The sequence below is a fragment of the Leucoraja erinacea genome, chromosome 20 (assembly GCF_028641065.1).
Source record: "Leucoraja erinacea ecotype New England chromosome 20, Leri_hhj_1, whole genome shotgun sequence".
In the NCBI taxonomy this organism is placed as follows: domain Eukaryota; kingdom Metazoa; phylum Chordata; class Chondrichthyes; order Rajiformes; family Rajidae; genus Leucoraja; species Leucoraja erinaceus.
In genome coordinates, this window is record NC_073396.1 from 22,627,696 (window position 1) to 22,653,981 (window position 26,286).

Genomic DNA, 26,286 nt, shown 5'->3' on the forward strand with positions numbered 1-26,286 from the left:
CTAGTGCTGGATTTCCTTAACATTAGTTGTTGGAAATATATTTTACTAATTTTAAGGTACATTAGTATAGTTCTTTTGTGTATTATTGAACATTTCAGAATCTAAATCTGAATAAATAGCATAAACGCCTTTTTTAAGTGATCTTTGAATTTATGGGGTTTTTTAAATTCTCCAGAGGCTCCATTTTTAAATAACCCAATGTATCTCGTAACATCCTATTTACACACTAATTGTCGACTATCAGTGCGAGTGAAGCATCGTCAACCTGGCGTTTCATTTATGCATGGGTTAGCTTGTGAATCTGGCCCACCATCTGCTGTGATTGTAATTTAAATAACTGCCATTAGATTTTGATGGAAAGGCCATTATTCAGGATAGTGCAGTGGGTTAGTGTTGAGGCCTTGGTTTGTAGTCATTACTCTCTGCACAACAAAACCCCGATTAGCTAATGTCAAAACCTCTCACTTAAGCCTGTCAAAATGCAGCAGGAATCGGCAGTTGTACTTATGTAATTGGACAGGCAGGGGGGTGAGCTGGAAAGTAAAACATATGGCACAGCTATATAAAATGATTGAAAAGTTTGGAAATTGCAATTTCCAAGCATATCCGTAGAAATCTTATTAAGGAGCCGTTTCCAACTGTTAGAAATTAGTGTTTGCGTGGAGTTCAAGAAAAGGGATTTTTGAAATGTCTTTCTTCGTACATTATTTTTGTGGAGCAACATTAGTCGAAGTTAGCAGTGAATAGAACATGATTTTACATTACTGTAGGCCATTTAGCACATTGTTTTTGTTTAAAAAGCTGACCAGATAATCTCATTCTTTCCCTTTTTCTGTTCTTGAATTCTCTCCCTTTTAAATGTCTATCCTATTCCCTTCAAGTTGATATCGATTTTCACTTTTCGTTGATCCAATATATCCCTGATGACAACGTTGCATAAGGAAAAAGAATATTGTTCTGGTGTACTCTGGATCCTGACCATGTAACATTTATTCTGTCAAAACCATGCATCATCTTAAAACCTCATGGCTCCAATAGTAGTTTCTAGGTAATCTAGGACACAGTGCTGGAGTAACTCAGCGGGTCAGGCAGCATCTCTGGAGAACATGACATGAAGTGACGTTTTGGTCGGGGCCCAACACCCGGGATGCTGCCTGACCACCTGAATTTTTCCAGCCCTTTGTTTCCTTTTGTGTAAACCAGCACCTGCAGTACCTTGTTTCTAGTCTTCAGAACTTTTTTGATCTACTTGATGGATTACTGAGTGGACAGGTTTAGAGGGATATGGGCCAAATGCGGGCCGGTGGGAGTAGTGTTGATGGGACATGCTGGCTGGTGTGGACAAGCAGGGCTGAAGGGCCTGTTTATACACTAAGGCACTGCGACTGTATGACTGAAAAGCTTATCTGTACTGAAGTATCTTTTTCTATTTTATCAATTTTTTTTATAGGAGATGTACAAAGAGGTGGAGTCAACAAAGGATACAATGGGAAGGTATGGTGCGATCTACTCTATTGACAAAATGTGCTGCGATATTTCATTGTACACCCTATTCAGTTTTCTCTTTTTTTCAAGCAGCGAGAAAGAGGAACAGTACCAGCACCTTGAATCTGAACTGAAAAGATTAGATATAGAATTATCCACCATAAGGTCAGAATTGTCAAGCATGCAAGAGCTAAAAGCATCCTGTGCAAAGATGGATGGAATTCAAGGAAGCGTAAGTGTGAAGCTTTGCATTGCAAAATTATTTGAATATTTTAATATTTCTCTCCACCTGCTGCTCAGTAATGGAAAAACATATTCAAAACATCACACATAACCCAGTAAAATCTGTATTACTTCTGAACTAAAATCACAATTTGTTGTTTTTCCAGGTAGACAGTCAGGTCAAAGAATTGGTCAGTTTGCTGGTTTTTGGGGGCAAGCAAACTTCACCCGAGTCCTTCAAGGAATGGCTGTCCTCTCAATTTGCCAGTCACAGTGAACTTCAGATCCTTTTGAAAGATTTGGAAATGAAAATCCTTACAAATCTTACTCGACACTGGATCGAGACAAAACAACTGCCAGATGCACGGGTAGCTGCTTGTGCAGTGAATAATGCTGGGATCAGTGGCATTTCAGAGGAGGTGAGTTGGAGTTGTCATTCCTCTATGTGGGTGTATCTATGTAAAATTAGTTTGCATAACTCCATAATACACAGGTTGTTCTCATGCCCACTTAATATTTAGCACACTGTTTGTCTGAACTAGAGCCAAGAGAGTTTTATTGTCATATGTCCCAGATAGGACAATGAAATTCTTCCACAACGGGAGAAGAAAAAAAAAGTTAAGTGTGTGTATATAGGCACACATATTCAATAAATAACATATATAGTGCAATAATAATAATAGTCTGTTGCAGTTCAGAGCTTATTTGTTATAATGTTTAATAGCCTGATGGCTGTAGGGAAGAAGCTGTTCCTGAACGTTACAGTTTTCAGGCTCCTGTACCTTCTTCCTGATGGCAATGGTGAAATGAGTGTGTGGCCATGGTGATGTGGGTCTTTGATGATATTGGCTGCCTTTTTGAGGCAGCGACTTCGATAGATCCCTTCGATGGTGGGGAGGTCAAAGCCGGTGATGGACTGGGCAGTGGTCACAACTTTTTGCAGTCTTTTCTGCTCCTGGACGTTCAAGTTGCCGAACCAGGCCACGATGCAACCAGTCAGTATGCTCTCTATTGTGCACCTGTAGAAGTTCAGGAGAATACTCTTTGACATGCCGAATCTCCCTAATCTTCTCAGTCGCTGATGTGCCACCTTTATAATTAATGTACTCCAAATAAGTTCCTCCTGGAAAATAATCTCCTGACAAATCACCCACTCAACACAAAGAGACAAAACAGCCCTGGTACACATAAACTTCATTTTTTTGTTTTGTCCAATCTTTTCTCACCAAACTATTGAGAATTTACTAAGAATATCTGCAATGTTGCTAATTTCTGGAAGACAGTGGAAGCCTTTGTACAATGCCTGGCAGCCCTCCCTCTACTTCCCACTGTATACGGGAATGCTTTTTCACTGCTTTCACTTCTGCGGTGAAATTTCAGTCTTTAGTTTCTTGAGTTTTCTCCAGCGATATCCTTGCAGATCTCTGCTGCATATTGATGTGGAACCCCCAGAATTACAGCTATTCTGTGAGCAAATAAATTGATTCGAGGATCTTTTTGTTCACTTTCAAATTTTTTCACATCACTACTCCCAACCATGTGATTCTGAGCGCATGGTCCACTTTTTTTTATTGACCAGCATTTTAATATCCACTCTCCATTTTATTGAATAATACATGATTTGCTCATTGTTGTTTGTGAGAGCTTGTTCTATGTGAATTATCTATTTTGTTCAATACATTACAGCAAGGACGACAAAGTGCTCGGGTGTAGGTGTGGACGTTTCCTTTTATCGACTAGCCAGTCCTTCAGCCACAATATCCTTGTATGCTAGAATTTATTTCAATCATCTCTGAATTCTAGCATTCCCCATTTTAATTGCCGGGATCTGGGGGTCCTTGTACATCAGTCTATGAAAGTAAGCATGCAGGTACAGCAGACAGTGAAGAAAGCGAATAACATATTGGCCTTTATAACAAGAGGAATCGAATATAGGAGCAAAGAGGTCCTTCTGCAGTTGTACAGAGCCCTAGTGAGACCACACCTGGAGTATTGTGTGCAGTTTTGGTCCCCTAATTTGAGGAAGGACATTGCTATTGAGGGAGTGCAGCGTAGGTTTACAAGGTTAATTTCCGGGATGCCGGGACTGTCATATGCTGAGAGAATGGAGCAGCTGGGCATGTACACTCTGGAGTTTAGAAGGATGAGTGGGAATCTCATTGAAACATATAATATTGTTAAGGATTTGGACACACTAGAGGCAGGAAACATGTTTCCGATGTTGGGGGAGTCCAGAACCAGGGGGCCACAGTTTAAGAATAAGGAGTAAGCCATTTAGAACGGAGACAAGGAAACACTGTTTCTCACAGAGAGTGGTGAGTCTGGAATTTTCTCCCGCAAAGGGCAGTGGAGGCAGGTTCTCTGGATGCTTTCAAGAGAGAGCTAGATAGGGCTCTTAAAAATAGTGGAGTCATGGGGATATAGGGAGAAGGCAGGGACGGGGTACTGATTGGGGATGATCAGCCATGATCACATTGAATGGCGGTGCTGGCTCGAAGGGCGGAATGGCCTACTCCTGCACCTATTGTCTATTGTCTAATTCTCTATTAATAAACAAATACTGTACAGTATTTGTTTATTATTTTTTTTTCCAAACCTTGCATCCTTAAAACTGGGATCCCCATTTTGTTGATGCTGTCTTGAAGGATATTATATTGAACACCAAGTTTGTATTTAAGATATTAGCAGTGATAGTTTGTAACTGCTAACAAAACTCTCCATGGTACAAATAATAGCTGTTCAAACAAGTTTTTGTGTTGTCAATATATGTTTTGATGAATAAAGTGTTCTGAATTGTGTTTTTGCTAAAATAAGTTATTTAGAAATTGGTATTGATGAAATAAATGTTGATACTTCTGTATTTTGGACTTTAAGGAACTTGGGGAAGTTTGCTTTAGTGAGTAGCTTGGCTTGCTTTTTGTTAAATACATTGAATGATGGTAAAGGAAACTAAAATTACATTAAGATTTGCTAGTTTTTCAGCATACGAGTTACTGTTTTCTGTGTTCTCCTGGTTTGCTCTGCAGCAAGTACATGTAATAGTGGGCAATGCTTTAAAACTGTACAGTGAAGATAGAACTGGAATGGTGGATTTTGCTTTGGAATCTGGAGGTAAGTGACAGTTTTAATTTTGGGACGATATAGATTTATACATTTAATATTTTCCTGTCAGTAGCAAAGTGACCATGCTTGCTGCTGGTCCCAAAGAAAACATAGAAGGTCCAGCAGTGTCTCTGGCATAGACAGTCAATTTTCTGACATTAGTTGTAAATCATCAGTTCTGGGGAATAATATCTGATATTAGTAATCTAATGAGTACTTTAAAGATTTCGAACGATATTAATAATTGCAATTTTCAACAAATATTTTGCAGAGCTTACAGAGATGGACACATGCACATAAAATTAAGGTGCTATGAAATATCAAACTTAAATTAAAAAAAATCTATAATTGAAATATCAAAGAAGAAATTGGCGTGCACAAATGATTAGATTTGGGAAGGCATACGTTGCTAAATAATAATTATGCTTTACCACTCGATTAAAGGCATAGTTCAAGCAGCAGAGGTATTTTATAGCAAGTCATAAATATTTCATAAATATCTGATGATTTTATCAATGGCTGAACTCTAAAGATTACTTTGGAAAATGCAACAGTGCTCTAATAGATTCTGGATTTAAGCATTCAAATGTGTTTGAGCTTATGCAAGAAGATGGTATCAACTTTAGTTTGAAATAGTAGGAAAACATTGACATTTTCATTTGCATTGTCAATATAAGGATAAAATCCAGATTGAAATGTAAATGTTCACTACCAGCTGTATGAAAAGGTGACATATACAAGGTAGGCATGAAAAGTGATTTGGTGTACTTTGCCACGGACATTTTGATATAAGAAAAATGGTGATTTGTTTCTATAATCTGAGTCATTGATCCAACAGATATTTGTGTTTATTAGGTCACGCAGAGCTGCTTGTAAACACGGATGCAAAAATCTGGTTGCTTTACTGAGTTCATAATCATCTTTGTTGTGTAAAAGAGGAATATGTGTCATATTTATAAGTTCAGAAACTGTTGTAATATCTCTCTGCACATTTACTCTCCATAATACCATTAATGTTTTCTGGAGGTAAAGCTGATTTCCATGTTTCCATGTTTGATTTCCACGTAACTTGTCTTTGAACTTGCAGCTAAAGATCACGTATCAAGCTTTTGCTATGTAATACCTTCTCAAGTTACAGTGAAGTATAGAGCTACATTTTTCTCTTCAGAGAAATCCATTTGTGCGTTTGTGGATAGAACTATTTGATTAATATGCAAAGATTCACAATCCTATAGATGTAATCCATTTGCTGGTTATAAACTGTATACCAAGAATGAACAGTTTCCATTTGGCTGAAGGTGTGGGAAGGAACAGCAGATGCTGATTTACACCGAAGATAGACACAAAATGCTGGAGTAACTCAGCGGGACAGGCAGCATCTCTGGATAGAAGGAATGGGTGATGTTTTGGGTTGAGACCCTTTTTCTGAAGTGATATAAGAGATATTCAGTTGGTGATGGGGAAAAGTGAGGACATTGCACTTATGGGGTTTGCTCTAAGAATATAGCTTTTTATGCGGTATGAAAAATATGAAGCAACCTGTTTGCCATCAAATAAAACCACTAAACCCACACTTGCGACTGACTTTTGCAAAGGTTATGCAAGCGTAGAGATTTAAAAGCAGCAAAAAATTACACTGCTTTCTGTGGTTTCTGTATAGGCCTTTTGATCTTTTCTGGAAAGATGATCCCTTGATAAAGGAAGTGATACAACACTTCAAATAGGATAACTTTCAATTCTGCAGCAAAGTATACTTATTGTGAAAGCAAATTATTTATCATCTGTTGTGGTGTAGGGGATGAGGCCTTGCATTTAATCTATTTTAAAGAAGTACATATTGTAAATAGCCACAACCGTGATAAATTATAGTGCAGGTACTTCCTGTCGTATCATTTTTGTTGACAATCCGATATCTCTGCATATGATATAACATTTATGAGCAGGGACATTAAAGATTATTTTACTATTTGCATGTTTAGAGCAACAAGCCATAGTGTAGGGAGGTCTCAAGGAATTAGATTTCATAGCAATTAGAAATGACTCAATCTATTCAATTGTGGGGACTTTTTGGAAAGCTATTTTTTGTGACTGTTCTGCACAGGACAGGACAGGTGGTCTGTGTATTTGAAAGTGACTGTGTGAAAGTGACTTGGCAATTCTCTGGTAGTGGGTTTATACATAAGCTATCTGAGCAGTCAAAGTGTTATATAAAAGTGTTGGATATCAGAATAACCAGCAGCTTCTCAGGTATTCGTGGCATGTGCTGAGTCATCTATATTCTGAAGTAAAACTGAGTGCCTATTTAAATATATATATATATATATGAATGGGCCGTAAAGATCCTCAAGCTGTTCTTAAGGCACTTAAATAGTCATAACCATAGAGTCATTGAGTCACGGGCCCCTCAGCTCCACCTATCCACACCGACCAACGTGCCCCATCTACACTAGTCCCACCTGCCTGCTTTTGGTCTATATCTCTCTAAACCACTCCCCTATCCATGTACCAGTCTAAATGTTTCTTAAACGTTGAGATAGTAGCCGCTACATCACTAAAGATTCCCATTGCCATAGTGGTGAATTATCTCTCGGTGTTGCCAATGTGTTGGATGGGCAACCACAATGCGGTTTCCCACTGTCTTTTGATCCATTGTTCCACACTGTTAGTTTGACTAGTCTTTGATCTCTACACTAAGAAACCCCAAAGCCTGTCCCTTACCTACCCTGCCCTCTGTCCACCTTCTTGCCCAATCTCTTTGATCCCTTGAGTTCTTAAATTTGGCTTGAATGGGTTCAATGATTGAACATACAAATCATCCAGAGTGTAGAATTATAGAATCCTCCTGAATCCTCGCATCTTGTCGTTGAAATCAGACATAAAATGCTGGAGTAACTCAGCGGGTCAGGCAGCATCTTTGGATAAAAAATAATGGGTGACCTTTATGGTCGGAACCCTTCCTCAGACTGTCCTTTAAATCCTTGTGTTAGAGTAAGTGGTGACAGGTTGCAACTTCTGAAACGTTCCAAAAATTATTTGTTACGGCATTCCCCAAGTGTGAAAAAGGATCCTGATCTGAAACGTCACCTGTCCTTGATCTCCAGAGATGGTACCTCTGAGGTACTCCAGCACATTATGTCCTTTTGTGTATTAAGCAGCATCTCAAGGGAGTTTTATTGTCATGTGTCCCAAATAGGACAATGAAATTCCTGCTTTGCTTCAGCACAACAGAATATAGTAGGCATGAATACAGAACATATCAGTGTGTCCATATACCATTATATAAATATATACACGCATCAATAAATAAGCAGATAAAGTGCAAATAAACAGATAATGGTCTATTAATGTTCAGAGATTTGTTTCAGTTGAGTTTAATAGCCTGATGGCTGTGGGGAAGTAGCTATTTCTGAACCTGGACGCTGCAGTTTCAACTAGCTGAATTTGTCTTTGTTCCAGGTGGTAGCATCTTGAGCACACGTTGTTCTGAAACCTATGAGACTGCAACGGCCGTGATGAGTCTTTTTGGAGTTCCACTTTGGTATTTCTCTCAGTCACCTCGAGTAATAATTCAGGTAGGTTGATTGGAGCATAATTTATAATCTTTTATTTGTGATTGTTTGTTCCAGATGCAGTAACGCGCATTCGCACGACACCCTGCGATTAGTTTGCACGTTCTCCCTGTGATATCGTGGGTTTCCTACGAGTGCTCTAGTTTCCTCCCACAACCTAAAGACGTGTACATTTGTAGGTTAATTAGCCTCTGTAAAATTGCCCCTCGTGTATAGGGAGTGGATGCGAAAGTGGGATAACATAGAACAAGTGTGAATGGTGATCGATGATCGGCATAGACTTGGTGAGACTCATCACGGCTGTTTCCATGATTTCTCTAAACTAAAAACTAACTACATAAAGCTAAAAGGTACACAAAACTGCTGGAGAAACTCAGCGGGTGCAGCAGCATCTATGGAGCGAAGGTAGCATCTTGTAGCAAGGTAGCATACACAAAGCCTATTTCCTTCCCTCCATAGATGCTGCTGCACCCGCTGAGTTTCTCCAGCAGTTTTGTGTACCATCGATCTTCCAGCATCTGCAGTTCCTTCTTGAACACATAAAGCTAAATGTGGGCAATACTTGTTTGTTCTCCCCCTGCTGGTGGAATCCTTAAAGAGCACATATATTTCCCATCAGTGAGATCAAGCATAGGCTTGGCGATCGCTTCGCCCAACACCTTCGCTCGGTTCGCATTAACCTACCTGATCTCCCGGTGGCTCAGCACTTCAACTCCCCTTCCCATTTTCCTCTCCCAAATCCGACCTTTCTGGCCTGGGCCTCCTCCATGGCCAGAGTGAGGACCACTGTAAATTGAAGGAGCAGCACTTCATATTTCGCTTGGGCAATTTACAGCCCAGCAGTATGAACATTGACTTCTCTAATTTCAGGTCGTCCCTGCTTTCTCCTCCCCTTCTCAGCCCACTGTCTCCGCCTCTTCCTTTTCTTTCCCCCCCCCCCCCCCCCCCCCCCCACATCGGTCTGAAGAAGGGTATCGATCCGAAATGTTGCCCATTTCCTTCGCTCCGTAGATGCTGCCTCACCCGCTGAGTTTCTCCAGCATTTTTGTCTACCATATATTTCCAAGGCATTGTTTTTGTATGCTGTTGACAACTGTGTGATATGTAAGTAGCACATCATTAGCTGAAAAAAGTGGTTTGGAAAATATTACACCATACATTTAGGAAAAGAGATAAATTCAACATAATCTATTGAAACTTAAATTCTTAAAGAGCTTCACACAGAGATCCTAAAGATAGACAAAGTGCTGGAGTAACTCAGCGGGTCAAAGGTCTTTTATTGTCACATGTACTAATTAAGATACAGTGATATGCAAATTACCATACAGCCATACAAAAAAAACCAACAAGACGCTCTACTACGTAAAAGTTAACATTATCATCCACCACAGTAGATTCCTCACTGATGGATGGAAGGCAAAAAAGTCCAATCTGCTTCCTCTTTATTCTCTCGTGGTCGGGGCAGTCGAACTAACTGCAGGCGATCGAAGCTCCCGTGTCGAGGCGGTCGAAGCTCCTGCGGCTTGGAGTTCCCGAAGTCTGTCTGACCAGAGACAGCGAGCTCCGTGATGTTAAAGTCCACGGTGGAGCTCAGAGGTCGATCCCTGGCAAAGGGATCGTGGGCTCCTCAATGTTAAAGTCCTGTAGGCACCCGGGGTGGAGCTCTCAAAAGTCAGATTCCAGCAAAGGCCGTCAACACCTCGATGTTGGGCCACGATATGGGGGGGGGGGGAAATCGCATCTCTGCCGAGGTAAGAGATTAGAAAAAAATCCCCCCCACCTCCTATAAAGAACACTATAAACATACATTTAACACATACTATTAAAACACTAAAGAGGAAGGGATGGACAGACTGTTGGCGAGGCAGCCATTGTTGGCGCCACCCGGTGGTGAGTCAGGCAGCATCTCTGGAGAATAAGGATGGGTGACATTTCAGGTGAAGAAGGGTCCCAACCCTAAATGTTACCTATCCTTTTTCTCCAGCAATGCTGCCTGACCCTCTGTGTTACACCAGCACTTTGTCACACAGAGGATGGTGAGTATATGGAATGAGCTGCTAGAGGCAGCAGTTGAGGCAGGTACCATAACAACATTTAAGACATTTGGACAGGCACATGGATATAAAAGGTTTAGAGGGATATGGGCCAAACACAGGCAGTGGGACTAGTGTCAATGGGACATCTTGGGCGTTAGGCCAATTGGCCTGACTCTATGACTGGTGGCTGTTCGGGCTCGATTCAGGGAGGATGTTTCTCTTGACCAAGGAATTTAGGACCAGGGGAAGAGTTTAAGAATCAGGAGGCTGTTTGGGATTAAGATGTGGGTGGATTTGTTCACTTGGAGCATGGTAAACTTCTGGAATTCTCTGCTCTAGAGAGCTATGTAAGCTTGGTTATTGTGTTCTTTCAAAACATTTTGATTTCTGGGCATATGGAGAATTTAGGGATTTGGGAGTAAAGAAGTGGCACTGAGATCACTGATCAGGTGTGATTTTGATAAATGGCAGAACAGGCTTGAAGGACTGGATTATCTAGCCCTGTTTTCTTGAGGTCTTAATCCATACGATTTTATATACAAAATCATTGTAAGCACAGCTTCCAATACAACCACTACTCTCTGTTCAGCTGCATTGATAACTTTGTGTTTTGCTCAGCTAGTTGTACGGAGATTGCACGTTCTCCCTGTGACCGCATGGGTTTCCTCCCACATCCCAAGGACATGCAGGTTTGTAGGTTAATTGGCTTCTGTAAATTCTCCGTAGATTGTAGGACAGAACTAGTGTACGAGGCGATTGTTTTTTAGCATGGAGATAGTGGTCTGGAAGGGATTGTATCCACGCTGTAATTCTAAATTAAACTAGTTAGTTTGCCGAATCTTATGGATTCACATTGTGAAAACCACAATAACGCACACCATCAGGTATTTTTATGCATTTCTCTAATATACAAATGTTCAATGTCCCTGGTGCTGTTTTAATAAGCCATTACTGTGGCATGATTGTTTGCACAAATAAATTAATTTCTCACAAAAAGCTGCAGCAACACTTTGTAAAATGCTGTGTCAAAGCTTTGCAAAATGCTTTCCTAACAAAAAAAAAACAATGCTCAAAGCACTCAGTGGGTCAAGCAGCATCTGTGGAGAGAGAAACAGTTGTACACTGTGGGCCGAGCATCAAAAATGTGTCTAGAAATCGGTTTTCGTGACCCAAGTCACCAAAGTACATGAAACTTTCCACAGATTTAGATGAAATATAATTGAGAAGGAAGTCATAATTCGTCATTGCCGATAGTTGCACATTAATTAATTAAACTAATTAGAAAATGAGATCGGGAAAGTAAATGCCATCTAGTGGCCAATGCCCATATTACACAATGGGCAGCCTATTTCCGTGTTGCAGTCCATTTAAACTATATATTATTATACCTATATATATATTCCAGATTGTAATATAGGTATAATAATATAATATATTATAATATCTTATTATCCCTATATTTATTCCAGATAGATATATTCCTCCTGTAAACGGCCACTACGGACGGCACTATGTACACCCCTCCCGCCCGCGGATATGATCCACAGCTCCGCATTCGCAAATCAGCCGCTTTTTAATTGAGACCACGTCTTCACTATGTTAAATACATAGGCCCCGCGATCGGAGCACCTTTTAGTTGAGGACCACGACAGAGACCCTTCATCGGAATCTCCAGTAAAACAGGCATCAGTGAAGCCCTCTCAGCTATGATGTGTGCTAGCCTGAAACAAAGCGCGTGATTGGCCAACTGGCAGACAACTCAATGTTAAACATGCTTTGATTGGACTAAAAATACCATGCAAATTTTTCCGTTTTTTCTCTAATTTAATTTAAAAAATGTGTAAGTCTTGTTCATGACGAGTTTCAGGGGTGATTTATATAATTATTTTACACAATATGTGAACATTTCATGTAGTTCTGTGACTTGGGTCACGAAACACTGGAATAAAGCTCCTCGGCCCACAGCCTATTGATGTTGTGAGTTAAAGAACGTAATCAGAACTGGAAAAGTATTTTAAGTTGCAGAGAAGGGGATTGGTGAAGAGAACAGGGAATGTTTGTGGTATCGGTAGAACAAAGATATAATAACAATTACTTTAAATACAAAAAGCAAGCAGTTAGAACGAGAACGAATGAAGGAGAGATACAGCTACATCAGTGGGGAGAGAACAAAACAATTAGTGGTTACCGGAATAAGTAAAATTTGTTTTTCAGTCCCAAGGATTGCAGTGTACCAGATGGCATATGAGGTGCTATTCCTTGAGTTTGTGTTGTGTATTGGAGTACTGTTGGAGGTCAAGGACAGTGGGTCAGAGTGAGGTGGGATGGAGAATTAAAGTGGCAGGCTGCTGGAAGCTTGGGTTCACCCTTGCTAACGGAACAGAAGAGTACCTGGCTGGTTGGTTTGCTGCTCCAACTAAAGTTCTCAATGCCATATTTGCAATTCTCAGTCCCTCCACATTCAATGAAATAGTGCAACAATACATAAACATTTTTTTTTTTTTAAAGCATTGAGCATTTTGGCAAGTTTCAATTTGAAGTTTTGTTAAGTTTGAATGTTTAGCAGTAACATTTGAGTGTACACTCTTATCCAGAACCAAAATACACAGGCTTTCTGCTCAGTGGAACCGTGACTGATTCTTTCACTTATGCTCACTAAACACATTTTCTGTATTTACTCTGACCCAGCTGAATCGATGTAGAAGTATGTTATTGCTAGTCTGTACATCTATGATTGTGCAGATGGTGACTTTACTGTGGGAATGTTTTCATTTTGGTATACCAGTGGAATTGAGACCTTTATCATACTGCCTCAGATTGCGAAGAACATCATTCCAGAAGGTTTTATCCAATAACCCTTAATTGACAATTTTCAGAATATCAATCCATGGATTGAGAGATGAGACACCATCAATAGATATCAGCAATTTCCTACATAATGGTTCAAATTATGACTCAAGAAACCAATATGGGATAGAAACCAGACTAATTGAACCAATTGCCATAAGAGTTTCCTAAGAACTTTGTGACGAAGAAGTGTAATGGAACATGAACGTTTTTCAGATTATCAAAACTTAAGATCACTTGGGAACTGAAACGTACATTTGTGAGTTAATGTTTGCTAATTTTGAAATAAATTGAGATTGCAGTGTCTTTCAGTATTTCTTTTTCTATTTTACAGCCAGATATTCATCCTGGAAACTGCTGGGCATTCAAAGGATCCCAAGGTTATTTGGTTATTCGGCTTTCTGTGGAGATCTATCCTTATGCTTTCACTCTGGAGCATGTACCAAAGTCTCTTTCACCAGCGGGCAACATTAGCAGCGCACCCAAAGATTTCAGTGTTTACGTAAGTTCAAGGAGTGAACCTTTAGTGGATGGAGAACATTGCCTCTTCAATGTGGCATGTGGTTATAAATCACCATGAAGTCTGATATACCATTGAATTAGTATCAGGAAGAGAGGCTAAGAGTTGCAGGCCTTGCATGTGTTTGGCATGTTCTAAAGCATTTTGTTTGCTGGCTGCTTAAACTCCATTTGGGAAAAAAAGTTGCATTGAATTTAGGATGGCACGGTGGTGCAGTGGTATAGTTGCTACCTTACAGCGCCAGAGACCCAGGTTCGATCCTGACTGCGGGTGCTGCCTGAAAGGAGTTTGTACGTTCTCCTTGTAACCACGTAGGTGTTCTCCCAGTGTTCTGGTTTCCTCCTACATTCCAAAACTGCAGGTTGGTAGGTTAGTTGGTTTCTGTAAAAATAAATACATAAAATTGTCTCGAGTGTGTAGGATAGAGTGTGTACGGGTGCTCGGTGGGCCGAAGGGCCCGTTTCCATGCTGTATCTCTAAACTAAACTAAAATGTTTAATCTCTCATGTAAGTTTCTCTCAAAGAATATGGGAGTTTGGTCCTAGTGTGTTAAGACACTAACATATCCAAAAGGACACAGAATGCTGGAGTAACACAGCAGGTCAGGCAACATCTTTGGAGAACATGGCTAGGTGACGTTTCGGGTTGAGATGATCCAAAACATCAGCTATCTATATTCTTCAGAGTTGCTGCCTGGCCTGCTTATTTACTCCAGCACTCTGTGTCCTTTCATGTATTAACTAACATTTGCAGTTCTTTGTTTTGAGACTTAACAATATTACTCCCAAATGCCATTGTTCTTTATTGACATATTGACAGTTCAGAATAATCTGATCTTGGTTTATCTTGTGCAGGGTCTAGAGGATGAGTATCAAGAGGAAGGTGCAGTTTTTGGAAAATACACATATGACCAGGATGGAGAAGCAATACAGACTTTCTTCATCGGGGTAACTTGGTTTCAAATTTCACCTTTAAGTCTCACAGGTTTAATTAATTTTAATTTTTCTTTCATATACAAGGATGTGTTTTGGTAAAATGCGTTTACAAATGTTTTTTAGTTCATGATTTACAATTTAGTTCAATGGTTATTTATTATCACGTACCAAGATATACACTGGAATTCCTTTTTTTTGCACAGAGTTCAGTAAATTATTACCATACCTAAATACAATCCTAGATTAAGTACAGTGTATAGAAATAGCCCACCAAGACCATATACAAGAGTTTTTGTGCCAGGTTTTGGTGCCATTTTCAAAGTCCAAGCTGGTCATAAAGGCCCGTTGCAGCCTTTGCCTTTATCCATATTATCCTGCGAACTATTGTCCCTCTCCTCGTGTAGCCACCATTCAGCCCTTGGGCTCCAAGGGTGCCTCCTGCAGCTGACGTTGAAGGAAATACTCCCGGTTCCTCTTACCGGCCCTTTTGTCTTGCGTCTGTGATCGCTGGTCCTCGAGGACGAGTGGGAGCCGGGGGGCTTCCCTCTTCAGGTGGGTTTGGCCAGTTCCATGGCGGGTGAGTCACACCTGCTGCTGGGGTATGGCCGTGGCCAGAAGGTGTTTCTGCTGCTCTTCTTTTCAGTAAACTGCTGTGTGGAAATTTTAACAAGTATATTGCAACTTTTGAAAACCTTCTCATTCTCCCCTCCCTACATTTACTGGTGGTTGTATGCAGTGTTATCTACATGCACTCAAACAATCATAAGATATATCAGATAATTACTTGAATGGATATGATATATTAATTAGGCAATTTAAATGTGCCACAGTCTAGACCTGAAGTTCTGGATTCATTCTCCAAAATGCCTGTCTTCCTCAAACTGTCTCTGTGACCAAGCTTTTTACATTTTATATCATTAGGTGACAAATTTTTTCTGATAATTGACACACAAAATGCCTCTTGGCATTTTCCATACAAAGGCACTGTAAGGCAAATTGCTACTACATGATGCAAGGCACTGGTATCAGATGATCATTTGTATGTCTGGTATGTAACTATTCCTGTTTTGTTCTTCCTTCCCTCAACACCAGGAGAAAAGCTTGAAGAAATACCAAATAATTGAACTCCGAATATTCTCCAACTGGGGACATCCGGAGTATACATGTCTCTATCGGTTCAGAGTACATGGTGACCCTGTGAATCAGTGAAGTGTCGATTGTACTCGTATTGTAAAAAAGATTGTGTATATACTGGAAGGTTCGGGGCTAATTCTGGACTCTGGAATTTGTTCTTGGGAACTATGGCATGAATAACGCATATTGTTGAATCGCCTACTATCGGACGCTTTCCAAAAACTGCCAGCTGTACTGTTAACGGCTTTGTCATCTTTTTTAGAGCATTTCTTTGTCTCAATTTTATTTTGGTGAAAGTCTGGTGTTTGTGTCGTGAAACAGCAGTATCGAATGCCTTTCTATTTGGAAAGGGGGTGCGGGGTGGAACTTGTACAGAGCATTTTTATTAGATATTGGATAATGCTTATTTGTATATTGCACAAAAGTCCTTGTATTTGTAAAAAGGAAGATTCAGAAGGTATGAACTTGTATTAACCAATATAATCATATATTTAACTTTCGGCATAAAACCTGTGGCCTATGTAGAAAGACTTGGAATATGAAATGCACTCTTTGTAAACTATATGAAACTGGTCATATTTCAGCCTGTAAAGTGGAATTAGGGATTTGGGGAAAGGAACTTTGTGAATAATTATATTTATTTTTCAAGAGCAACACAGGACTTTGTGCAATGTATTTTTGTAAATTTTTTCACACTTTGTCTCGAAGTGTTTTTATTTTCTTAGCCGTCGCAGAACTGACAATGCTATTCGGATGTTTAAATAAAGAATTTAAATTTTTTTTGAGGCTGCATGTACTTGAGATGCGTAATAAAGAGTAAACTTACTTTTGTGTAAACTTTATACTTGGATATGCTAAATTTCCAATAGTTACAAGCTCTTTAGATGCTGCGTATCTAATTTAGGGTCCAGTTTAAGAATAAACTGATCAGTAAACTTCAAAGTTATCATCTGAGACATTACTGGAGTGGAAGGTAAAGCATAAATACTGAGGAATATTTTTCAGGGATGCAGAAAAAAAACAAGGAAAATTCAACACAAGCTGAATGTTCTTGGGCTTTAAGTTCTGCTATCTTTTTAGTAATTGTGGATTATGTGAAGGTTTAGAAAATAATACAACAGTTGAGTGGGTTAGGCCCATCTTCAGAGGAGTTTGGAAGAAAAAGCAGTGATATTATTGAATTGTAAAAGATTAAGAGAGTTTGACAGGATGGATGCTGAGAGAATGTTTCCGTCATGGGAAACGAAGACTAGGAGGAAAACTTTCTCAATAAGCAGTTGCCTTTTTAAGAGTGAAATGTGGAAGAATTTCTTGAGGTTTGTGAATCTAGAATTTCCCTACAAAAGAGAGCTGTAAAAGTTGAGTCATTGAATATATTCAGGACTGAAATAGATTTTAGTTCTCTCCGGAGATGAAATTAAGCAGGAAAGTTGAATTAAGGTCAAGAATGTGTCAACCGTGAATAGCGAAGAAGATTTGAGAGCCTAAATAGCCCATGCATGCTCCTATTGGTATTAACACAAAGTGCTGGAGGAACTCAGCAAGTCAGGCAGCATCTCTGGAGGGAATGGACAGGCAACCCAGAACGTTGTCTATCCATTTCCCTCCACAGATGCTGCCTGACCTGCTGTGCCCCTCCAGCACTTTGTGTTTGGCTTGAGATTCCAGCATCTAGTTTCCAGTGTCTCTTATTTGTAATGGTCTTTCCACAATGTCTGCATTGGAAGATACTGCAGTTGACAATGTTTTGATCAGAATCGTGCAGCAAATCAGATTGAGCTTGAGTACAACGGTTGTGTAGCGCACACGGATAACCTCGATGGGAAAATGGCATGGAGGGTACAAGAATCATTGAGTAAATAGGTTAGGAACCACCAAATTGGAATTATTTCCGCATCGTGAGTTGGTATGCTTTAAAGACCTATGTACTCTTTTGTGATGACCAAAGTACATGTTAGATGCAGTGTATCAATTATTTATCCACTGAAAGCACTACAAAAACCTGCACAGGGAAAGTGGATGGCACCAATGACCATGCCACTGTTGGAAAATTGTGACAACAAACTTGTTCTAGAATAAATAAGACGTTTGCCCTTCTTGAAGCGCTACTGACTACTGAGTGGTTGCATGGGTTGTGGCTGCCCCTTGGTGCTGCACCCAATTGGCCATTATTTGTATGGAGTGATTGGAGAAGTTGGGATTTTTCTTGAGGTGAGACAGTAGAGATTTAATGGAATGATCAAAAGTGAGGGCTTTTGACAAAGGGAAACAGTTTCCTGTTTTGGGACAGTAACCAAAAGATACCGATGAATGATTAGCAAAAGAACCACGGATAAGTTTACGTAAATCAGTGTAATGCATTGACAGAATGCACTGCCAGAAGGGTGTAGCTAAATCTGATTCTGTAATAACATACAAAATGTTACAAAAGTAGTAATTTAAAAGTGCAAGGCTATGTGGAAAAGTGGAATTAATTGGATACCTTGGATCAGAAGTTGACACAAACATGGAGATCTATGTAGCTGCTTTCTGTACAGAATGTATTCTGATTGTATGTATCAGCCAGAACGAGGAGGGAACCAATCTCCCCAGCTGCTTCATAAAAAAAGCTTCCATGCTTTCTAATTGGATTTAAGGGGCAGAAACACTGGGTGCTTTTTCTGGGCTGACAATTTTGTACTTCCCTTGCTTGGGCCAGCTAAGTGGGGTGTTATATCTAGCATCTTAATGCCTAGTTTAATGTTTTCCAGGAGAGTCATTACAAAGCAATCAAGTGAGCACAATTTTACTCGTATTTTGATTATGTTGTTAAATACTTAGACCAGGCAGAGAGATAGCAGTTACTTTGGAAGTTGTACATTCCTATGTTCCGGAAACCAGCTTTGACCAAAATTTGCTTCCTTGAGATGCGTGGATTTCTCTCCATTTCTATGGAAAAACATTGGGACCTGATGGAGGATTTGAGACAAAAACTTGGATTCTAGTTTATGCTTTACTGCATAGTGTTGTGATTTAAATGCAAGCACTACTGAACGTTTAACAGTCCACTTTTAGATCCTTGAATGTGTTGTTACCTAATGAAATAAAACTGATGCTATTTGCCTAAGATTTGTACAGGAATATATAATCACAGCCAAATGTTATCTCTTGATTGTTGGTTACAATGAAACTTGCTGGTGGGATGTACTTAATGTTATTTGATGTGAAAACTATTTACTGCCGCTGAAATTGAACCTGTGGTTGAGGTGGCTTGTGCGCAGAGAACTGCAATTCCAGCACTAGGTGAAAGGAAACTGGTACTCTTGGTTATTTCAATCAATCTGACCATTGGTGTTCAGGCAATGAGCTGATGTTCCTGCCCAAGAGAAATGGACAGCTGCAAATTGATACCTCAAACATCTCCGCAAGGTATTCTGTACGTTTCTAAATGTTTCTAAACAATTTCCGATTGTTGCTGCAAGTACTGACAAGTATTTGGGGATTCTCCTTTTTGGAATGCAACACATCGAAGAAATCACGACCTTCCAAGCAAGGAACAAATCGGGAGACGACACGCCCTCATTCAGATATGCCTCTAAGTTCTCTGAGCAGCGTTGTGCTCGTAAGCATCTGGCAAGGAATAATTTGTTGGCATCTTGGGGGCTGTTGAGATAAGAATGAGCTGAATTTCCCTGATTCTGAATGAGGAATATCTGCCCTTCAACGTGCAGTTGATGAAAGTTGGCTTGGGCCCAAATCTTGACATCTCCATTTTCTAAAGCTGTTTATTACTGGACTTGATAAATCTGGACTGTTGTGTGCTGCCACCTTTTGGACTACCATGATATCAGCTCCATTAAACAGACCTTGCAGGAGGAAGATGGAAAGAATAGTGACAGAATCACCTGTGGTCATGATGAGTCTCGGATCTGTGATGAAGTTTAATTAAGTTTGAAGGTTTTATAAATCTATATTGTTGCCTGGTCACGTCTTTCTTTGATCTTTTATTTCAGTTTGATTTTATAAATAAAAATAAACCAATTAATGAAAATGTCCTTCTTCCAAGCATTAATAACCTAGTTGATAATTTATCTTTTCGTCTTCAATGGCTGCAGAGAGTCAAGGGCATTTTACTGTCATGTGTCCTGAAATGGAACAATGAAATGTAGGTACAAATGTAGGGAAACTGGGTGCTGGTTCATAAAAAAGACACAAAGTACTGGAGTAGGGTCTGAAGAAGAGTCCTGACCCAAAATGTCACCTATACGTGTTCTCCAGTGATGCTATCTGAGCTGAGTTACTCCAGTATTTTGTGTCTTTCTATTTTTAAAGTGCATTTTGGTTTGTTAGAATCACTGGCCATGTTTTGGGTTTCCCAGTTGGTACTTATGTAAACTGACAGAATGCATGGACCATGTGCAAGCACAAAGCCGCACTTTAAATGTCAAGACCAGCTGCAGAATCTAGACACAGTAGGGAAGCTCAGATATGGAATATCTGGAAATACTTAAATCCTTACCAAGATTCACCATTCTGGCCTTCAGTTTTGAAATTTGCTAGAATTTTTATTGAGAAGATTGTCATTGAGGGACTTGATATCTGAGGTTAATTTCCATCCTGGTCCAATTTATTACATGCAGCCAATGCTAGTCAGAGCTAAGACTCAAGATAATGAGCTTCAGTTACTCCTGTACAGAGAGTGTCTTGTATTGAGTGAATGATAACTTGTCCAGACATAATGTTTTATTATCATGGATATAATTAATTAGATGGTGGATAAAAAAACCTTAACAGAAAAACTAGATAGGTACAGCTAAGGACGCTTCGATGTTGCAGCAAGAAGCAGTTTCCATCTTCTGAAGATAGTACAGACTTGTGGATTAATCCAAGATGAGTTTTCACAGGAGCTTTCCCTGTTCTACATGAGATGAGAAAGATGCAAGGTATGGACAAGTACATATTTTTAATTAAATAAGAGAGTGGTCTCTGCAGCCAAGTGGGGAGTGATCACATTTATAGCAGTAAGGATTCAGAGTGGGTGATGCCAATACAGTAAACCCACGTTATAACGGGGGAGGGGGGGAGAATGGTGTCTGTATTTGCTGATTGTCCGCTATAACCGAGTAAGGGGTTTACTAAATACCCACCTAGCAGTCACTCCGTGAAACAATGATTTGTTTTCAAAACAACTTTTTTTTATAGCTAAAAATGTATTTTTGTTACTGCAAGCTAAAAAATACTAAAGGCTTTTTGTTACGTTGTTTGATAGCTAAGTGTCCATCTGATTTCAATAACAGTGTCAATTTCAATAGCTTCCTCAGTGTAACTAGCAGCCTGTGTTCTTTAAAGAACAGTTCACTATAACCGAAATATTTTATAAAGCGGTCTACAATAACCAGGGTTTACTGGAATGACAGCGGGACGGGCAGCATATCTGGAGAAGAAATGGGTGACGTTTCGGGTTTCTTCTGAAGAAGGGTCTTGACCCGAACTGTCACCCATTCCTTCTCTCCAGAGATGCTGCCCCACTGAGTTACTCCAACATTTTGTAGTCTCTTCGGTTTAAACCAGCACCCGCCGTTCCTTCCCACACAAGGGTTTACTGTACTTCTATCTGCAGTCAGAGGAAGAATTACGCCCAGCTATAGACAGCAACAAGTATATTTTCTCCAGACTGACATAAGAACCATTCATGCAGCAACTTCCAGCTAAGTTTAGGATCTGAGAATTGATGGTAGTTTTTGATGTTAGAGTGGAACAATTAGTTTAATGGTGCGTTAAAACATTTTAAGTCATTTATAGTAGTGATAATGCCATTGATGGTACAAATTGAAGTTATAAATTAATCTCATTGCTATAACATATAAAGAGAATCATCTATACTGGTAATAATGTACATTGTTTTTGTCCAAACAAATTGAGAGAAGGACTGGAAAAAACTGCTAATTTTAAAAATACAAAGCAAAATATATTGCCAGTGCTGGAAATACGAATTTAAAAACACCAAAGATATCCCAGGTCGGGCAACATCAATGGGGAGCAAAAGTTAATAATTCAAGTTAAGGATATCAGAACTGAAAGACTGAAAAGGTTCATAATCAAGTAGAGGTGGAGGTGGATATAGACTTCCATTTCTATAGTATATTTTATACCTTTGACCACCCATGGTTCTTTTATGGCTATTATCTTTGAAAGCAAGATATCCCAGAAGCAAGAAATCAAAATAAAACACTGGAAACACTCAGCATGTTAGATATAATCTGTGTAGAGAGGAATAGTTATTATTTTAGCTCAGTGACCTGTGGTTTTAGATGAATGACGTATCCAGCTACTGAAGCACTTGAACCTCGTCTGTTGTAAGAAATGGGACCGATAATGTGAATGCACGTAGCATAGTCCCAACAGAAGGGTGACAAAATGATCTTAAAGAATAAACAATGAGGTACAGAGCAGGGGTAGGCCTCTTGTGTCAGATGTCATGTTCATGTAGATCATGGCTGATCTGATCCTTGACATTGTCCACCTGATCACCTTGATTCCTGCAGAGGGTGGTGGATGGAGATGGATACTGGCATTATATTGGGACAAATACTTAAATTGCCACAGCGTAGAAGGAAGGTTACAAACTTAATTTGGCTATTAATGCAAACATCCGGACACCATGAGCAAAAGGCATGTCTGTACAACTCTGACAGTTCCTAGAACCAATCGATTGAAAGATGGAGCATGGAAACAGGATATTTGGCCCACCTAATCCATATCGATCATATGTGGGGCAGCAGCTCTACCAGCTATGCCATTGTGCCACCTTCAGCCACATCCTTAATTAAAGGGACCAAATCGGCCTGTGGTATTCCAGACGTGGGTTCACCAAACTCTTATACAATTATAACAAGTCTTACCCACTTTTGATCTCCATGTCTAAATCTGCTGCACTTCAAAATAAGTTGAATGTTTCGTCCACGTGCAGTCTTCAACAGTGCAGAATCTTACCCTCCCAATTTTGCAGTGAATGGTGGATAAAGATTATAGTGCTCGGGTATCTATGATCCTTGACCCCCCAAACCATCCATGAAGTGAAGAAACAAGAGGAGCTGTAAGCAGTAGAATTAACTAAAATCATCCAAAACAATATTGGTGATTATGATCTCGCTCTGAATTCGTTATTGAGTGTAAAAGGCAATGATGTAAATTGAGGGAATGTACAGCTATATCTCCATCGCCATCTACTCTAATTATAAATTGTGGCCACCTAAAGAAATGGCAATGACAAAATTAATATGTGCCTAAACATAACCAGTTTACAGATTAATTTTAGTTAACGTGTGATGAATCTGGAAATCTTTGCCACTGGCAGCTGTCAGTGCCAAGTCATTGAGTATTTTTAAAGCGGAGTTTGATCAGGTTCTTGATTTATTTGTGCTATCTGTATATATTAGAGAAATTTAGGTATGTGGAAGGAAATTGCAGTTGAACTTTTTTCTCAGACTCCCCTTTCTTCTACTTCCAGCAGGCGCCTTCTGCTATCCTCTGCTGATTTTGTTATTATCCTCTAGTTGCTTTTGCTGAATTTTGATGAAAACAGTTAAATGTTAGTATTTCCAGATAGTTTTTACTATCCTTTCCTAATCCTTCCTTTTCCTGGAAACAAGATTGGAGCTTTATTGAATATTCTGGAAATTGTCTGATATTTAGGCTAATTGTTGGTTTCCTTTGATAAATGTTATCCTTTCCTTGAAACCTAACCTTAGATCTTTAGAGTTTTATCTTAAAAGTTTGGGAATAGGCTGACATACTGTGAATACTCTTTTAAAGTGTCCATGGACATTTTTTTCACCACGCTATTTGAAGTTGAAGAGAAAATGCTTCTTTTTTTTTTTACCTTGTATCGATTGCAGATAAACAACTTCAGTCAAAAACCCTTTACAAGTTCTGCTTGCTGAGGATGGGCATTTTCCTAGGTTTCGAAACTTCTTGATTTAATAGCTCATCTTGTCATGTGTGCAAATACATAGTACATTTTATTTTTCATTCTTAAACACAATCCCTGATTAGCATTGTGTACAGAAGTAGTCCACTTTGCCCCGCATACAAGATGTGCCAGGTTTTGGTGCCATTTAAATGTCCAGTCCCCACTCTAGGTTTTTGGAGTATTGCCCGATCCAGGCAAGCCCTAGGCGGCTGCAGGCTTCCAGCCATTGCCTTCTGTGGACATGTGGATCATCCAGTAAACTGACGTCCCTCTCCTCGACCATCCTCCTTTGTGCCCCGAGGCCCCCTCCCGCAGCCAACCTTGCTCCTCACCAGTCATGTCTGTTGTTACCAGCACCATCCTCTTGTACTCCGGTCTTCGGGGGACTCGGCAGCTTTCCCCCTGCAGGCGCAGACCCACTGGATCTTGCCTTTGAGTTCAGTGATTTATAAAAGCTTGACATGGCTGCCTGGCTGGTATTCAGAACACTGCTGCTGCTGAGGCTAGTTGGGCGGGGACTTTTTCCTTTGGAGTGTAGGTGGCTGAGGTGTGACCTAATTGTACAAGATCATGAGGGGCACAGGTGAGGTGAATGCTCAGTCTTTTTCAAAGATTAGAGGATTCCAAAACTAGAGGGCATAGAATGAAGGTGAAAGAGGAGGGATTTAAGAGTGACCTTGGGGGCGGCGGTTTCACTTGGAGGGTAGTCCACATCTGGAATGAGCTGCCGAGAAAGCTATAGAAGCAGACGTAATTGCGACTTTCAAAATATATTTGGACAGCTATGGATAGGAAAGGTTTAAGGATATGGGCCAAGTACAAATAAATACACCCTCTGTGTTGACTATGAGAAAACCTTAAAATTATTTTATTTAATCTGACGGTGTAACCTTCCATTTCAAGTGTTGCCCTCCTGAACTTCAATATCCTGTTACTGCTTTTCTATGAAAGCAGTACAAGAATTGTAGAAAGTATTTTAGGTGTGGTTCAATCAAGGTTTGGTAATTAGAGCATAAATCCTCCACATTTCAATTCCAAATCACCTGAAATGCTTAATGCATAGTTTGCTCTTTAATACACTTCTTACCCTGTGTAGCTACATTTAGTGATTTTTGAAGTAGTTGGAGAAACTTTATAGATACATAATATGAAGGTCATATGATCAGGAATATAAAACAGTAAAATGTCTCATAACAGTGGAAGTGTGTTTACCATTGATGTGTTATTGGATGTAATTGTGTTAACTATATTCAGATTGAAGCTTATACCATAGCCTTCTGAATCATGGTTGTTAACTTTCTGAGGGCACTGTGCAGTGCCAATAGTTCACGTTAATGGCACAGGGTGGAACACTCGTTAATTGTCTTCTGCAAATTACCCTTTGTGTGTACGGAGTAGATGAGAAAGTAGGATAACATAGAACTACTGAATGGGTGATTGATGGTGGGCATGGACTCAGTGGGCCAAAAGGTCTCTTTCCATACTGTATCTTTCAATCAGTCAGACAGCTCTGAATTCAATAATTTCAGATTACCCGTTCCAGTCTGTATCTTCCATTTGCAACATGATTTAGGCGCTTGGGTCGGGCTGAGTGACCTCTTCAGTCTGACCCGAGATGTCATCTGCCCATTCCATCCACAAATGCTGCCAGACCCACTGAATTCCTCCAGCACTTTATATTTTGTCCAAGATTACAGCATCTCTCTCTCCTCTGTAACCTCTTGTTTTGATTGAAACATACACGGTGTGTGGGCAGTTAATACTTTCTCATCCATCCCTTACACGCAAGGAGCAATTTGACAAAATCGCTCCTAATCCCTTCGGAGCAATTTGACAAAGGCTAATTAACCTAGAAACGTGGGCTAACCAAAGTCCTATAAAAGTGCCAGATGACACATATTCTGATGAAGGCAAGTATACCCTATGCCTTATTTACTGCTCCATCTACGTGTGTTGGGGATTTTATGGAGCTATGAACGTGGACCCCAAGATCTCCTGTGTTTCAATGCTGTAATCAGTTGTCATCGGCACTAAACAATACAATTCTTACCTGCAGCAACATAACAGGCCTTTAAACGCGATACTCATTTGAAGGTCAGGGCACTGAGTACAAGAGTCGGCAGCATACTATATGCTTCCTTTACCACTCAATTTACTTGTGTTGATACAAAAGCCTATGGACTTGGACCCTAATACCCTTCTGTACAGTTAACCTGGCAATCATTATGGTGTTTAAAAACAAAGTGCTGAGGGAACTCAGGGGACCAGGCAGCATCTATGGAGACAAAGGACATTCGGGCCATCCACCTAAAACACTGAGGTTGCTGCTTCTCTGCACTGATCCCAAACAAAGATCCTAGAGGATCCTCTATAACCTTTGATCCCAACCGTGTTTTACCTCGGCTTCCGCAGCAGCCGCTGTATTGGTTGCGTCTGCGCGGCGTGACGGCGCGCCTGTGCGTGACGTCAGTGCGGCAGGCATAAG

General features: G+C 40.0%; 1 protein-coding gene across 7 annotated transcripts in view; it reads left to right on the forward strand.

Moving 5' to 3' along the window:
• Window positions 1–19,814, forward strand: part of sun1b (Sad1 and UNC84 domain containing 1b) — a 63,789-nt gene extending 43,975 nt beyond the window's left edge. For 6 of the 7 annotated variants that reach the window (XM_055651638.1, XM_055651632.1, XM_055651633.1 and 3 more), the window contains 8 exons: window positions 1,451–1,494; window positions 1,576–1,717; window positions 1,875–2,126; window positions 4,734–4,818; window positions 8,266–8,381; window positions 13,596–13,763; window positions 14,636–14,728; window positions 15,809–19,814. In XM_055651638.1, the coding sequence (XP_055507613.1) occupies window positions 1,451–1,494; window positions 1,576–1,717; window positions 1,875–2,126; window positions 4,734–4,818; window positions 8,266–8,381; window positions 13,596–13,763; window positions 14,636–14,728; window positions 15,809–15,925 (1,017 nt within the window). In that variant the 3' untranslated portion in view covers window positions 15,926–19,814. The remainder of the gene's footprint in view (window positions 1–1,450; window positions 1,495–1,575; window positions 1,718–1,874; window positions 2,127–4,733; window positions 4,819–8,265; window positions 8,382–13,595; window positions 13,764–14,635; window positions 14,729–15,808) is intronic. The other variant, XM_055651634.1, reaches the window with a different exon arrangement.
• Window positions 19,815–26,286: the final 6,472 nt, after the last annotated feature.